The sequence below is a fragment of the Numenius arquata genome, chromosome 1, assembly GCF_964106895.1.
Source record: "Numenius arquata chromosome 1, bNumArq3.hap1.1, whole genome shotgun sequence".
NCBI lineage: Eukaryota > Metazoa > Chordata > Aves > Charadriiformes > Scolopacidae > Numenius > Numenius arquata.
In genome coordinates, this window is record NC_133576.1 from 74,172,012 (window position 1) to 74,188,317 (window position 16,306).

General features: G+C 48.3%; 1 protein-coding gene across 1 annotated transcript in view; it reads left to right on the forward strand.

The window, feature by feature from the left end:
- Window positions 1-3,220: 3,220 nt before the first annotated feature.
- SH3RF3 (SH3 domain containing ring finger 3) overlaps window positions 3,221-16,306 on the forward strand; it is a 250,917-nt gene continuing 237,831 nt past the window's right edge. Inside the window, exon 1 of the mRNA XM_074145535.1 lies at window positions 3,221-3,625. Within this exon, the coding sequence (XP_074001636.1) occupies window positions 3,221-3,625 (405 nt within the window). The remainder of the gene's footprint in view (window positions 3,626-16,306) is intronic.

Consider the following 16,306-nt stretch of genomic DNA (forward strand, 5'->3'; position numbering starts at 1 on the left):
ACTTATAATCTGAAGCTAGATGTTTTGGCAGCTGAGACAGGGAAATTAATAGAATCCACATTTCTTTAAAGTAAACTAAGACCTGTTACATCTTCTGTATCTCTTTCCATTCCTTTCTATGTGTTTTATCTCAGGCTTCTGAGCGTTTCATCTTTTTCCTATTTCCAAACTTAATAATCTGAGTATTTAATTTCTTAATACTTAATGTAATATTTCCCATGGTCTCTTTGGCAAGAAGAGAAAGTATGTCTGATGACATTTTTTTTTCTTTCATTTCCTTTAGGCCTGGCCTAATTCTCCTTCAGGCGCAGGCACAAGGAAGCACACAAACACACGCTAAACTTTTAAGCATGAAAACACTTCTTTTGACATCAAAAGCTCTTCAAACACTCAGGAGGTGTTTTTTCTAGTTGGAGCCCAACTTGTCTCTCCTTCTTCCCTTTTCATAGAAGGATTACTTGTCTCTAGTCCCTTGTGTAACTTCTGTATAAGTCTTCCCCTCTTTTAATCTTCCCCCCCCTTCCTTTTTCCTCACCTCTTTTTCCTCTTATTTTCCTTTCTCCCTACCCTTCTCAGGTTCCCCATTTCCTCCATCCTCCCCCATGTCCTCTGGGGTAGTTTGAGAGCTCCCTCACCTCCTCCCTCTCGCAGGGGTCCAGTGTAGCTTTGCTTCAGTTTTAGCTTCTGCTGCTCCGTGATGGCAACCAGCCATCAAAAGGGTGCTTTACAGGTGGATCACAACAGACTTCCATTTTACGTCTGTCAGTAACTTCTTCTATTGAATAATAAATGTGTTGCACATCTGCACCTTTTTAAAGCTGTCCCAATGTCAAGGGACCTTCTCATTGTCTTTGGATGCTGGCTCTCCAGTGTTTTTCCTTATCTGGGGATATATAACTGAGCAGCTCTGGGAGACCTGGTGACAGGTTGGTTTGGCTGCAAGTCCTGGAGCAACCAGAAGAAAGGATGGATGAAAAGCGCCCTTCTAGAGGTACTCTGGATTTACACTGGTGTGTAACAGAGCACTTTTGGCTTTTATGTTTTGACAGTGATATTTAAGTTCTTACCTTTGAAGGAAGAAATCGGAGGTGCTGAAACAATTATGCATTTCATACAGATTTTCCAGTATTGCCCTCTCCTTGCTGCACCAATGATTTTTTTCCTTAAAGGTTTTCCATTACTCCTTTTTCTTAAATTAACAGTTTTACTCCAGAGAAAGACCAGTCCTTGATACCGTATTTCACATTTCTCCAGGCATCAGTATTATTTATAGTGTAAAACTGTTGAGTTTGGAATTTCTTTCAGCAAGGACATAGGTTAGATTACTGGATGTTACTCAGCAACAAATAATGGTCTGAACTCCTCATCAGGAGCTTTTCTTTAGCTTTACACTTACTCCTTCTGTTCTAGAGGAATACAAGAGCAGCAAGATTCATGGCTTTCTGCAAACTGAAATTCAGTAAATTTTACTATCCAGTGCCTAGATTACCCTTATCACAACAGGGTCATCTTGCTGTATACATCAGAAGTTAACTGTAGAGTCATAAAGCTGACAGAAGGATTTTGTGCAGCCCTCCTGACACAACTCTCACAAAAAGTCAATTTTAAAAGTGTCACTTGAGAGAGGAATAGTAAGGCTTCTGCAAGCGCTTGAACTGCAGTCCCAAGAGCCAAAAGTCCCCTGTTACACCACAGGCACAGATACAGAAGAAAGCCTGGGTTAGGGACTGGACCACAAAAGAAAATTCTTTTTGGCAAAACTACAATGTATTTCAATAGTGTCTTCTGGCTTAAGCAGGCCCTTTAATTGTACTAATAGTCAAATGTTAGCCAAAAAGGGATTTTCAAAAGAAACATTTATCTGAAAAATGGGGCTTCTCCTGCAGCTTCTCTAAGGGGAAGTTCTGTTCATATTCCACATGTACAAGCGGCTGCATTTCTATTATTTTTTTTTAAATCTCCCGTGGTTAGTATACAACCTGGATCCGAAACTCCAAAATGCCAGGGTGTCGCCCCTTTTCAGGCGTACCTGAACCCCCGCTCCTGCGGGATCCCGGGCACAGTCCTGCAGCTGCATTCGGGATGCGGGCACCGGGTGGAGAACGGACGGCACCGGGGCGGGCAGCGAGATGGAGCCCCGGACACCCGGCAGGTAGAAGAGGCGCGGCGCTCCCTCTTATTTCCAGCTTTCCAAAACGATTAAAGTACGGCTATTCCGGCACCCCGCGGTGGTGTTGGGGGGGGGCGGGGGGGGTGATGCACCAGGGCACCGCGCTGCGCCTCGCCGCGCCCGCCAGGGGGCGCCGCGCCGCCAGGGATGGCGGGGCCGGACGGGACGCGGACCCCGGCCCCGCTCCCGGCCCGTGGGGCCGGTGCTGCTCCCCCGCGGGGCAGGTTGTGCCCACCGTCCCCTTCCCGGGTTTCCGCCACCGCGATCCCCGCTTCCCTCGGGGCTCCCGGCCTGGCCCAGGCTGCAGGGGCTTCCCCCCGCCCCTCCCCTGCTCGGGTGTCCTCGGCTTCCCCGAGGGGGGGGGTCTCCTCCGCCTGACCCCGGCAGCGTGCGGCCGCACGGCCCGTCCGGCAGCCTCCGCAAGGAGGAAGAGGAGGGAGCCGCGGCGGAGGAAGGCGGGCGGCGAGCCCTGCTGTGTCGGGTTACAGGGAGCCATGGAGCGGCGGCGGGGGCGGTCGGGGACCGCCCGCGGGGCGGCCGCCGTGCCGCGGGCGCCCCCCCGGGGCTCCCCGTCGCTCCCCGCCCCGCGCGGAGGCGCGGCGGGCGGCTCGCCGGGCCGCGCCGGGCCCCGCCGCAGCTGCGGAGGCGAGCCGCGCGCGGCGGGGGGAGGGGGGGGGAGTCACGGGCGGGCAGGTGCCCTCCTCCCGCAGCGCTTCGCTCCGCTCCGCGCCGCTGGCATCGCCGCCGCGCCGCACGGCGGTGGGCATCGCCGCCCCGGCAGCTCCCGAGGTCGCCGCGGCCCGCCGGCGGGGGCAGCCCCGCCGCCGCCTCCCCGCGCAGCCCCGCCGCCCCGATGGCCCCCGCCGCCCCGCCGCCGGCCCCCCCCCGCCGCCGCCGGCCGCGACGGCCCTAGGGGCGTCGGGGCCCTGCGCTGCCCCGCGGAGGGGAGGCGGAGGCGGCGGCGGCGGGGCGGGGGCGGAGGCGGAGGCGAGGGGGCGGCGGAGCGGCGGCGGAGCGGCGGCGGCGGAGCGGGAGCCGGCGGCGGCGGCGATGGACGAGTCGTCGCTGCTGGACCTGCTGGAGTGCTCCGTGTGCCTGGAGCGGCTGGACACCACGGCCAAGGTGCTGCCGTGCCAGCACACCTTCTGCCGCCGCTGCCTGGAGAGCATCGTCAGCTCCCGCCACGAGCTGCGCTGCCCCGAGTGCCGCATCCTGGTGGGCTGCGGCGTGGACGAGCTGCCCGCCAACATCCTCCTCGTCCGCCTCCTGGACGGCATCCGACAGCGGCCCCGCGCCGCCGGGGGCGCCAGCGGCAGCCCCAGCGCCGCGGCCCCCGCGTACCCCCAGCCCGTCGCCGCCGCCGCCGCCCCCAGCGCCGTCGCCGCCGCCGCCGCCTCGGCCGCCGCCAGCCTGCGGGAGCTGGCGGCCGCCAGCCGCAGCGCCCTGCTGGGAAAGGTGGGTTCCCGGGGACGGGGGCGGGCGAGCGGGCCGGGGAAGCGCGGCCGGGAGGGCCCGGTTTGCCGGCGGGACGTCCCGCGGGGGCGGCGGAGTCTGGGGGCCTCTCCCCGCGGCTGCGGCCGGCGGTTGGGATTCCCCCACAAACACACACTCCGCACCCTCTCCCCCGCGATGTAAAGGTGGAAGCGAGGGGATGTTCGGCCGGGGATGTCCCCAAAATACTCCGGAAGGCGGGAGGGAGCGGCCCCGGGAGCCCCCGCGGGGGCTCGTACCGGCTGTCCGGCCGCTGCCGCACCGACGGTCCCCGCACATCCCCCGGAGCCGGACGCGGCTCCCGGAGTTGAGAAAGTGCCTCGAAAGCGCTTTTATTCGGCGTGTCGGCCTCTGCCAGGTGTCCGTCAGGTGCAGGCAGGAGCTGCCTCCCGCTCTGGTGCTGCCTGCGGGGATGAGTGGCCGGAAACACTCGGCCGGTCCGGTACCCGGTGCTTTCTTTCGTCGCACCCGCCAGTTTTCCCCTCCGCTCCCAGGGCGCTGCCGGTGCGGTTACAGCCACGCAGAGTCCCTCTGACAGCCGGAGTCCGGTGGGGTTGGAAGCTGAAGTTTCCCCTCCCGAGGGAATGTAATTTAATTTTTATGTATAAGGTGTGTGATTTATTGAAGGAGAGTACTGCAACATATGCATTTATTTATTTTAAAACTGCAATCGAGTGCCTGATCTTGCTCCCTTTAAAATCAATGGCGAAGGTTTCATTGACTCAGAGGGGACAAGATCAATTTCCTGCCAGTGTTCTGTATTATTGTGAAATTCGATATGATAAAATTTACGCTAGGACCTCTTTAGGAGACTTGGGAATGGAGATGCTCTGACGACTGTGAACTTCATCTTATTTCTAACGTCATTTTATGTAGTGGATATATTTAATTGTCTTTGATCTTTCATGAAATCTGCTTGAGCTGTAGTTTAGCGGACAGGCTTTTGATTTGGAAAGGTCAATGCAGAGATTCCTTGTGAAGTTGTATCGCTATAGTAAATGTTTCAATTAATTCATTTCCTACTTTTTGTTCTGAGAAAAATGAATAGACCTGTACAGGCGTTTTGAAGTTTTGCCTGCAGGAAATGATGGCAAATGCCATACATTGTTCCATAAAATTCAATTTTGGAGTCTGAAGTGAAATATGCTTGGCAATATTTCTGGAAGGGTAGATCCTTTATTACTGAGCTGTAGACCACAGTGATCTTCAGGTATTTAGTAGAGATTTGTCAGACTTAAAGAGGAAAAACGGCAATGGGATTCTGTCCTCTGTTTTTTTGCTTATTTGTTTTTCAACTAAAGTTAGGATTACAGTTTTGTCATAGCAGACAACTCGTGTCATCTTGAGCTTCAGCATTACAAAAAGGGAAGTTTGCCTTCATTAGGTAGTTTAAAATGCGGTATCCTCATGGTCTGGTTTGATGTCCAGAGAATAGTCTCTTACAGGATGTAAGGGAGCCTTGTTGCACCTGCAGGGTTCGTGTTGCGGAGCCAGGCTCTTGCGCCCTGACAAGGCTTTTGTGACCATCCAGCAGGAAGACAATCTCTGTTTTTTGCATCTTTAAATCCTAGTCAAGCTAGGATGTTACAGGGGGACGTGCATGTAAGGAAATGCTTGATGGGGAGAGTTACTTGAGAGCAATTTTGTATCTTAATGCGGAGAAGTTGTGTTTTCATTATTTTACCCTAAACTGGTAGATTTTTAAGAAGTACTTCCCTAGCCATTATTGCAGATATCATATAGTAAATAAAACCACGTCACGTTCTGTCAATTTCTGACTTTGATTGAATAGGACTTCAGTGAGCATCTTCAGTTCTGTTGTCTGTTTCTGTCTGGGTTGTTATCCATCTGAATTTGATGAAAAGCAAAGTTACACATGACCTGAGAATCATATTTTGGCGTTTATGGTTAACAACTGCATTTTTTTTCACTCTGCTGGAGCTAATGGGTGATTCTGGGGCAGTGGGTCTGTTGGGGCAGAGTGGGTCTGTGGAACTGTTTGCTTGGCCTTTTGACTGACCACACAATTTTTTTCCTGGAAATCAATGCAATGTGCTTGATCCTTACAAGATTCATTACAGTGAAAGAAAGTCTGAACTAATCTGCTTTTAAAAAAAGCAGCAGGGGAGAATAATCCTCCTTGGAGCTGCTGATACAGCTGATTGCTGAGCTATCTTGGAGACACGGGTACAGCACCTCTCTCTGTACTAAACAATAGACGGTACAAACCCGCCTAGAATTAGGCTTTTTGAGGTTGATACTGAAGAGCAGAATTGTATCCCTTTTGGTCTTTGACAGCTTAACTCCCTTGGAGAGAACTGAAGTGATTCTTTATGATATATACATTATTTTTTTAAATTTTTTTTAATTTCAGAAATTGCTGTAGATTTGCTGCCTGGGGCTTAAATGCAAATTACACTATTTTACTAATTAATACCTTTCATTTTAGGTAATGCAGTATATAAAATGAGACACACCGTTGTGGGCTTTTTTTGGTTAGGAAGGAAAATGCTAATTGTGAAATGTAATGGCAGAGAGCCAAGGTCACTTCTATCAGACTTCAGTCTTGCCCAGATCCGTGGACCGATATGTTAGAATCACACCAGGGATCTGTTTCTCTGAGAGTTTTAATTAACCTTAGAAGAGAGAGCAGGGCCAGCTTCTGTCTTGCTGTTACACCTGTGTTTTGCTTCCACACCTTATACTTGGGGGAAGTCTTCTTTGCACGGGCGATGTTTTCTAAAATTGACTCATGTTGTTTAGCACTTTGGCAAAACTCTGGGGGTTTTGTATGTCTTTATCCGGTCTTTGGTCCTCCTTTCCCCATAGTTTCTGGCAGACTTGGTCCATCCAGAGTGCGGAAACCCAGCCTGAGAGGGGCTGGGCTGGGGAGGAACTGGCGCGGGGGCTGCTCCTCAAGCTGTCTGAGACCATCCTTCAGAAACGCTTCCCAAATACTGTAGGTGCTTTAAGATACGTGGTATACACCTTCAGCATGAGACACCCGCAAGTGGTGTTTACCTACAGATACGGATACCTACGGATACATGCTTGGAAAATATTTGGAATTCTACTGATACGTAGTGGTTATGTGACCTTCGGTAAGCCAGTTTGTCTCCCAACGCCTCTATTTCAGCCTGTAAAAAATCCTAATAGTTTGTTTCTATATGGTATAGTGTATGTGGGGATGTTAGTATTAAAGATGCTATGTAAATGCAGAGCATGGTATTAGACATTATAAAAGGGTCTGACTGCTGAAGGAACACACTGGAAGAGTGAGGAAAGGAAATCCAGCATCTGTTAGAGTGCCCCCCCCAGGGGATAAAGCAGAAGGCTAAGAGTGGTTTATAATGGTAGGCACATTACACACAAGGTTATAATTTATTGGCTCCTCTGTTTCCATTACCACTGTGGAACCGCTTGGGGAATTCAGGTTCTGTCAAAGTAAATGGCTCCCTTAGATTGTTGAGGCATTATGGTAAATCTGCCTTCTTTACCGAGTGTGGGGTTTGGGGTTTGGGTGGTGTTTTTTTTAAACAATTATTGCAGTTTATCACTTAGAGTTTTTTCAGGAGTTCTCAAGAACAAATAGCCAGCTAAATGCATGCAAGTCTTTATTAATTTCCTCCCAAACCAGGCATCTCCCACTCCAGGTGCGGGGTTTATTGCTTGCTTGCTTGCAATGCAAACTGAGAACAACATTTGCATGAAAAAGAAACAACCTATAAAAACAAAACGTGTCTCTCGGTTTTCCCAGAAGAGAGGACACGGCCCAAGTGAGGGACAAGGGATGTGGTGCGTTACTAGGCGGGGATATAGGTAATGGCAGAGAGTAAGATGTGCGCGTAAAGAAAATGATGTGTCAGCGTGCTTGAGTGAAGTGACGGATGGGCTGCGCTCCCCTGCCTTGCACTGGGTGCTTCTTCCCCCCATCAGCTTTGCAGAGCTATTTCAGGTGGAAGGCTGCCATTAGCCAGCCCAGGGGAAAGGTGGCTGCCCTTGGCTTGACTGGAGTTTTGCAAGCAGGGTGAGCAGGTCTAATTTGCTATCTAGGCTTTTCAGTTGCTCTGTTTGTAGAAATTCTCCGAAAGAGGCCTTGAGTCATTATTTTTTATGAGAGTGCTGCCTCATCCTATGCCGGATTGAACATGGAGTAGACCTTGTGTTTTGTTTGTTTTTTTTTTTTTCCACTGCTGCGTTTCCTCCTTGGATGCATTGTCTCAGGTGAAGATCCCACCCTGGGTTACGCAAGAGGAAGCGGATGGAGCCTGGCGTTTATATCCATTTATATCCGTTACAAGCGGCAGCGTGTAGTGTAAGGGACACACTTTGTCTTGGGCAGAGAAGACTCTTCAACTTGGCTTTGTAATGAGATTTGCACAGACAGGAGTGCCATTCTTGCCAGTAGCACACAGTGTGCATAGGCCCACGGACTTACCTCACTTTTGTTCTTTCTCTCTGATTTATTTGCGTCTGATGCTATGGTTTGGCTGGCCAGTGCCTGAACTTTGTTGTAAAGCCATCCAAATAGGACTGATATTCCACATGTCAAAGTCTCTGGTCTTGAGGATTAGTTTTTTTTTGGGCTGGCAGATGGCTGAAAAATGTGTTTCAATGCAGGACATTAACAATCGTACTGAAGGGTATTGCGAAAAATATAGGCAGAAGTATTTAAAGTCCCAGCAATTAAAGTTGTCTTCACAGAAGTGAGTGAGCATAGGAAAGGGGATTGCTGAGGGGCTGAGTCAGAAAAATTCATCATTCACTCTTAGCACTTTTACAAAACCCTGTCATTTGCAAGTGTCATCTTCATGTCCCTTATACTTTCTAGAAATGGACTATTTTTACCCATCTTTGGGTAATGCTGTTAACTTTTACTTGCAAGCTAGAAACATGCATGATGGGCCTGATGTGACCAAAGGGTGCCAGTGCTGACAGTGGACATCTCCTTCTGGATTGGGATGGCCAGCAGTCGCTCAGTTACACCTGGAAGAGTCGTGGGGCCATGGAGAGGACTTTGTGCCACTAGCCCCAGACCCTCCTTTGTGTCAGTGTGGCATGCCTCTGCGGGACTCCTCTGGCTGTCAAGTGTGAATGCTAAGTTTAATCCCTGCACGTCATCCCTCTGAATGATTCATGATGAACACCGGTAACGCTTAGTGTATGACAGTGTTCGGTAGCTGGTTACTCAAAGAGAGATGCTCCACTCAGCCCTAAGATCCTGTGCACATTTTAATTCTGGCAATTTCTGCCCACCTACCCTAAATCTCTGCTGTTTGCTGTTTGGGGAGATAGCACTGCTGTAGTTTAAAGGCTGAGAAGGAAGAGAAGAGTGTGGTTCTGTGCAGAACGCAGCCATTGACTGCCGGTGAGCTGCATATGGACCTTCTGAGCTTCTCATTTCCCAGCTGAAAACCTGCCCCCCACTCCCCCACCCTCACGTGCTTCACTGTCTTCAGGAGGAAGCTGCCCTACGGACGCAGAGTTATTCCTAGAGAGGCTGGGATTTGGGGAGATTAAAAAGCGCTGATTGTATACACTGAAGCTACAACAGTTATTTTCTGCTGCTGAATGGGGTTTGGCAGAGATGCTGCACTTCGTTTGCGGGGAACGTGGGCGCAGGGATGCAGCGATGAGCGCCGTGTACGGGCTGTAACAGTACACTGTATTCCTTGTTCCTAATCTTATCAGTCCGTGTTCAGGCAGAGTCCCGGTGCTGGCCGGGTGCCCAGCAGGTCAGGGCGGCTGAAGGCGCTGGCTGTGGATGCCGTGCGTCCGTCCCTGCAGGTCAGGGGGAGGCGACGCCTGCGCTTTCTAGGCAAAGCTGTGTCCGTGTGGTCAATAAGCCGCCACATCAAATGCTACAATGCTATTTTATTTATGCCGTGGAGGATTTCATGCTCTGGGAAGGTCTTTTCTTATAGTCTGGAGTTATTTTTGTTTGCTGCCTCATAATTTTAGGTTAATAGTCCCGTTACAGTTTCAACTTGAAAAGTCTGTCTGGGTACTTCTTGAGTTTTGCACTGTTGTGTTTAGAATGTCCCCTCCAATTTCACTATTCTGTTCAACATTTCATGCTGTCTCTGTTAAGAAGCACAGCTTAAATTTCAGATAAAAAACATAATTCCCTCTTGCACTTCAGTTACCCACCTGTAATATCCCGTAACTATGGAATGGGGATGCCACTTTCTTTTGAAGTTGTAGATCACTCACTCTTAGAAGCCTTTCCTTAAGCTTCAGAAGGCCAGTTATAACTAATATATCACCCTGATTAATGTTTTAAAGCATTGCAAGATTGTAATTGCTGACCTCTACTGAACTGGATTGATTCAGTTTTCAGGGACTTGGTGACTTCCAGGGACCAAAACTGTTCGGGATGCACAGGGTTTCAGCTTTCCAGCACTCACTCATCACATATCAAGCTGAATTTTTGCAAACATTTTCAATGCGGTCATGTTAAAATCTGATATTTTACAACAGGTTTTCCCAATCTGGGGTAAGCTGTCATGGGAAGAACCCAAGATTAGTTCTAATAGGACATGAGAGCCTGGACAAAGATAAACTGCAGGATTTGAGAAAGCTGCGTGACCTTGGCCTTGCCCCAGCTCCCACAGCAGCTGTGCTTCTGCAGCTGGGGAGGGAGTAATGGGGAAACCCAGTGCCAGCTGAAAGCTACCTATTTATCCCTAGTCTTGCACCAAACCAAACTGCTCCCGGTTCCAGAAGCCTCTTGCATGGAGCAGACTGGTACTTTGGCTGGAAAGTTACTGGCCTGACCACTATGCAAAAGAGAGAGTTAAAAAAAAGCACAAACCACCAAACCCAAAGAAGTAGAGTGAAAAAAAAATAGAAAAAAATTCTTCCTCCTGCGTCGTGCAGATGGGCCTGGGAGCAGGTTCTCCCCATTTACCAGCCCCAGATCCTCTTTCTTCTGCCGGTTCGGATTCCTCTGACAGCTTGAGCCATGCCTTTTCCTGACAGTTTGGGGTGGTGGGGGGGGTTGCTGATGTACTAGTTTTACTCGCTTGGCTCCGTTACCGTCTTCCTCAGCAGTAATGTTAAACTCGTTACCTCCTCTGCGGGAAGTTTTGCTTATGTTGCTAGAGCATTGCTGAAAAACCCTTAAAATTGTTTGAATAGCTTTAAAAAAAACCCACAGCGTGTGCCCAATAATTTAATCTAATTGTTTTTGCATGTAATTTGACCGTTTTTATTCGGTTAAAAAGAACAAACATTAATTTAACAGTACATGTACACGGGATGCCTCTCAGTTCAGGGGAAGGACAGAAGGAGGGAATATTACTTCTGGTATTAAAAAGACATTTTGTTTTCAGAAGTAGAGAGAAAAATGTAAAACATCTGGAATTAAGAACACTTTCTGCCCAGTCTTTTAAGCACAGCTTCCATCGGCTCCACAGAACTTGCTGTGTGCTGGTCGCTGTTAGCTGGGGTCACCTGTGAGCTGGGGCAACCGGCAGCCTAATACCTGCCCGAAGGGGCTGGTGGGGCTGCACCCCGTCTCTGCTGGGGTCACTGGGAAGAGCCGGTGTCTGGCACCAGGCTCCCTCCTCCGCATCCGCAGGCCAGCTACCAAGGGGTTAAATAACAAAAACCACTGTCGGGTTTGTCTCATAACTGGTTTCTGGCACTTTCAGGTTGGCCCCTGCTGACGTTTGGCTTCCTGTCCCGTCGGGGCGGTTGGGATTTTTGGTGCGACCGGTCTGTTTGCCTGTGGTTGACCCAGGGGCAGGGGTTTCGGAGGGACGCACGTCCTCATGGGCGGACGCCGTGGGGCTGTTTCTGCAGCAGGTTTCCCATCTTGTCCCGTTTTGGAAATTGGAAGGCTCAGCAGTCTGGCTTGCAGCGCTGGGTGCCAGAGGAGGGGAAGGCTGGGGGATTCGCTAATTAAAAAAACGAGAGAGATGGGACTGTTTTCTTTCGTCGTGGTGATCGCATAACATAACTTGACTGGGGGATGCTGAGGAATTTTCGCCTGCTCTCCAAGGCGAGGGGACAAAGGTGCAAAGCCCTTCCCTGCTCCGAGGCGTTCGGCCACGTTTTGTTTTGAAGATACCTTAAGGATTTGTGGTAGTGAGGAATTTGTCCCTCATGTTGGCTGTCAGCTGGAATATGATTTATCGGACAAGTGAAACTAATGCTGTATATGGTTAAGGAGTGCCTTTCTGTGCACAAAAATGGTGTTTATGGGAAGAGGTTACTTCTTAGTCGATGCTTAGGGTGTCTTTCTGCTGTTCCAGCAACAGGCGTGAGAGTCTGATTATTCAGACGAGTTATTTTTTTTCCAAGTTTTTTAAAGATCTGATCCAAACCAATATGAATTGGCCGGTTCTAATTTTAGAATGGTCTGCTTGCATGAGATAACAAATCCCAGTTTTAGTTTAAAGAGAAAATATTTTAACAGAAGGCTGGCGAGATCGTTATCAAAATGCTAATGATCATTTCTCCTACAGTCTCGGTTATTTTCAGAGGGAGGACTAGAATAGACACATCATCTGAATAATATTGATTTTAATATGTATTACTGTCTCATTAAGCTGTTAAAGTCTTTCCCCTTCTGGACAAAGGTTCATTAATTGCTGCAGTTGATGTATCATTAAAATGGGTTTAGGTACTAGATGGGTAGAGGGAAAGAGAGATCTAAAATGTTGACTGTGCCGTTTGAACGGACTATGGGTAAAGACATTATGGTCCTAACCAAAAAGAAAAGGATACTGCTGTGGTTGGTGTGCTGCCTCCTGATTGCCTTCTGAATGACAGCCAAGAAGTCAGCGAAATACAGGCACTACCATATTTAGTTTACTAAATGATCGTTTCAGTAAATATTATTGAACATGTTTATTTGCAGATTAATTTCAGGCTAATTCCAATCAAAAACTCCTCTGTGAGTTACTATAAAAAGACACAATTTTATTAGTTTAGCTTTTAATTTCTAAATTCATTTTGAAACAGCTTTTAACAGGCTGCCTTTTTATTGGCTGCCTTCTTACCTGTTTTGAAATGCTTTTGTTGCAGCCTGTATCAGGTTTGCGATATTGTCATCCTTGTAAGAAAATCAATATGTTTTCATTTCCAATAATAGTAATAATTTAATTTTTTAAATTAATTTAATTAATTTTTTTATTTTTTTATTATTTTAACGCAGTAAAGTAGTAGAAAGTAGAAGGAAGATTTTGTTTTGATTGATTGCGTTTTGATTGACTTCACTTATTATTTATTTATCTGTAAATAAGACACACATACACAAATATATGTATGTGTGTGTAAGTGTAATATAAATATCTCCCTGAATGTATAGTTTTTTGACAGAAAAGCCTGTTCCAAGCCTTCTTGTCGAGTCCATATCCAACTCATTAAATCGTGCAGTGTTGTCACCGTGTGCTGGGCACAGGTGTGTGTTGTGTCACGGAGCAGTGGCTGGTCCTGCTGCATCTCTGGACGTGTGCCTGCTGTCACCCTCCATGATAGAGCGTGCCTGCTGGAGGGATGATAGGTGTGCATGTAGGCAGCCTCTTCTTGCACCCCCGAAATACAGATATGCACTTGTCACGTGAGGGAGGAAGGGTCCAGCGAGGGGAGGAGGAGTCAGCTGGAAGGGATGCAGGGGAATGGGTACCAGCCTACTGCGAGGTGCCTGTCCCTTGAGGATGCTGAGGCCCGTCGTCGTGACGGGCTTTTCTGCTCTTTCCTGCCGAGCCTCCTTGCGATTTTGTGCTAAAATGTCACGAGATAAGGGACAGAAATAGCACAGGCTTTCCTGGCAGAAGCGTGAGCTGCAGCGTGTGGAGTGGGCAGGATCCCTCAGCACTGGGGCTGCTGCTCCTCACGGGGAGGGTGCAGCACCACAGCAGAGGCAGGCGTGGACAGCTTCATGTTCAGTCCAGAGCATCTTGTGTTTCAGCCAAGAGTTTTCGTGTGAAGAGCCTCGTTCTTTCACATACTTCCTTTCTAAAAACAAATCATAAAAGAGCCCTTGGAGAATACAGTCATACATGCACGTCATAAAATACAGTAAAATAATAGTTGACAACCATGAGATGATTTTTTTTTTTTTGCTTATTCTCTTCTGCTGTGTAGGTAATCATGGTGTTAGATCACAGTGGAAATCATCTGATTATTTGTTTTTCACAGTGATGTAGCAATGTAAAATCTGAACCAATCATACCTTTTTAAGAATGAAAAATCAGTACATTCTTTTCTAAAAGGAAAGTGTAGTACTTTTGGTCTATATTGCAGAAAGGAAACTTTATTTTTTCCTAGCTTGAGTTTTATTTGTTCTTTTGATAAACACAGGACTTCCTTTTATATGCGGTCAGTCTCACTTTTATCTGAGTATCTGTTTCCATGGTAGGCTATCACTGTAGTCATCACTGTTAAAAAGAATTTAGCACGCTTTAAAGAAAGAACTGTGTAGGGTTCAGCATCTGCAATAACATTGTTCAGCCAGGGACAGGTCGTTTTGTGCTTATTAACAAACAAGAACTGAACAGCCAGGGCTGAATGACCATCTCCCACTCATCCCAGTCCTCGAAAACAAGGAAGCAAGTAGCTAAGAGGAAGGTTGGCGTCTTCCTCCCTTTGTCTTGCCAGCAGCGCGCTGCAAGAGATTCGGAGGTGTAGAGAACCACAGGGCTTTTGCTTTCCAGTTTCTCTGCTTCTAATGCTTGTTTCATACAGAAACACCGAAAATCTCTCTTGCTGAGAATTGGATTTGCCCATTATGTTGTTGTTTTTTTTTTAAATACAAAGGATAGCATGGAATTTGCTGCCTTCTGCAGCATGTAGAGCTGAGAAGATGAACCCCGTCTGCCCCCGAATGAGAGTGGGAAATGGATTTGGTGCATCGAGTCACTGTGGTCCTCTGGGGGACGCGGGGGAGTTTGAGATGCTCTTTAATGCATCTGCTCTCCCAGATGTTTCGCCCACTTTAAAAAAAGTTACTAAAAATAGAAACTCCAGAAGCAAACTGCTGTGTTAGTAGCGATAAGAGAAGATCCAGGAAAGGATCTGTGTCATCGTCCCCTTCCTGTAACGCTCTGCCGTGAGTTGAAGACGTCCAGCAGGCAGGAGCGGGAAGGAACAGCCTGTCCAAGGGGTGGGCTATGGCCCTCCCGTCCCCCCTTCCCTCTCCACGTGCATCCTCCCTCTCCAGTGGGCCAGGGAACTTCTCAGTGTCAGAGGCACAGGCACAGGTGGTTGTTGAATTGTTAACCTCCCAAATTAACACATTTGAATCCTTTCTAGTCTGTTCTGCAGAGCCTGACTTTCAGGCTGGGCATTGTCACTGGGTGCAGAGAGGGACCAGGAAGATGAGGTCCTTCCAGAGAAGGACGCAGAAGATGAGCTCCTTCCACGTGGCTGATGAAATGCTTCACGAGTGACCAGTGCTGCTAGTGATCGGGGAGCCTGAGAGAGGGGTGTGCTTGGCGGTAGCCAACGATGGGATGACTGTACTAGGTTTAGTCATACTGAAAGGCAGCACGGGGCTGTGCAGAAGATGAGAGAGGATCATTTTGGATGTTTGGTTTCCTGTGGGAGTAGTGTTCGTGCGATAGCTTAATCTTAAAAGTATGAGGGGAGTGTTTATGGAGAATTTGCCCTGACAGCATTGTAGGTTGGAGTTCATGAGTGAAGTCAATAATAAGACTAATAAGATTTGGAAAGCATGTTGAACTCTCTTTTTTGAGTCTGCGTACCCCCCTCTCTGAACTTGGGAACCACTGCCACAGCAGGGGCATGGCTGACTCTTGCTGATGAGCGTCTTCCTTGCTGCTACAGCTGAAATGGAGTCAGTGGGCTTGTGCCGTGGCATATTTGTCATTGAATTAAAACTCCCTTGACTCACCTTGCGTTGACCACTCTTCACGTAAGGCCACCACTTACTTAGAAGACAGCGGCAGTGGCAGCTGTCTGCTGCCCATGAGCACGGGAGGAGGATCAGGTGAGAACACTCGTGCAGTGCTGGGCAGTTTCTGCACTAGGACACTGTCCTGTCAGAGGGGCCCTTCCCTGCTTAATTTGGTCACTTGAGAATGAATTCCTCTGGTTATCAAAGTTGTGATGAAAGTGGGCTCCTGAACTCACATTTAAAATGAGAGAACATGGGAAACCGGATAGAGCTGAGGTTCCTCAGCTGCTCTGACGTTTTCAATGAACATGTGCTTCCTTGACGAGTCAACTCATGACTTAAAGGTTTCGCATAGTGATGCCAACTCCCCAAATCAGTGATTTCTTTCCAATGTCAGTGAAATAAATAGAAGCCAAACACAGAGCAAAGACTGTGGTCACCCTGAAGTTGTCTCATTAGCCCATAAACCTGGAGTAATTGGCAGTAAGCAGATAAAGACCAGAGTGAGTCTCAGACAAGATGGTAAAGGCTACTTGGGTTTTTTTGTTGTGTTTTTTTTTTTTTTTTGTTGTTGTTGTTTGTTTGTTTTTGATTTTTTTTTTTTTTCTCCTCTGAGAAGCTTCCTTGGCTGATGAAGTGCTTTAAAAGATGCCTTTGTAGCAGTATTTCACTTTTTGAAGTTGTGTAGCTGCAGAGCCAAGAAAGTATGAGGAGACCCTGAACTTCGTAGGGTTCGGTATCCTAGCTGTTTAGTAGCTTTGTCTGAATGAACTTCAAAT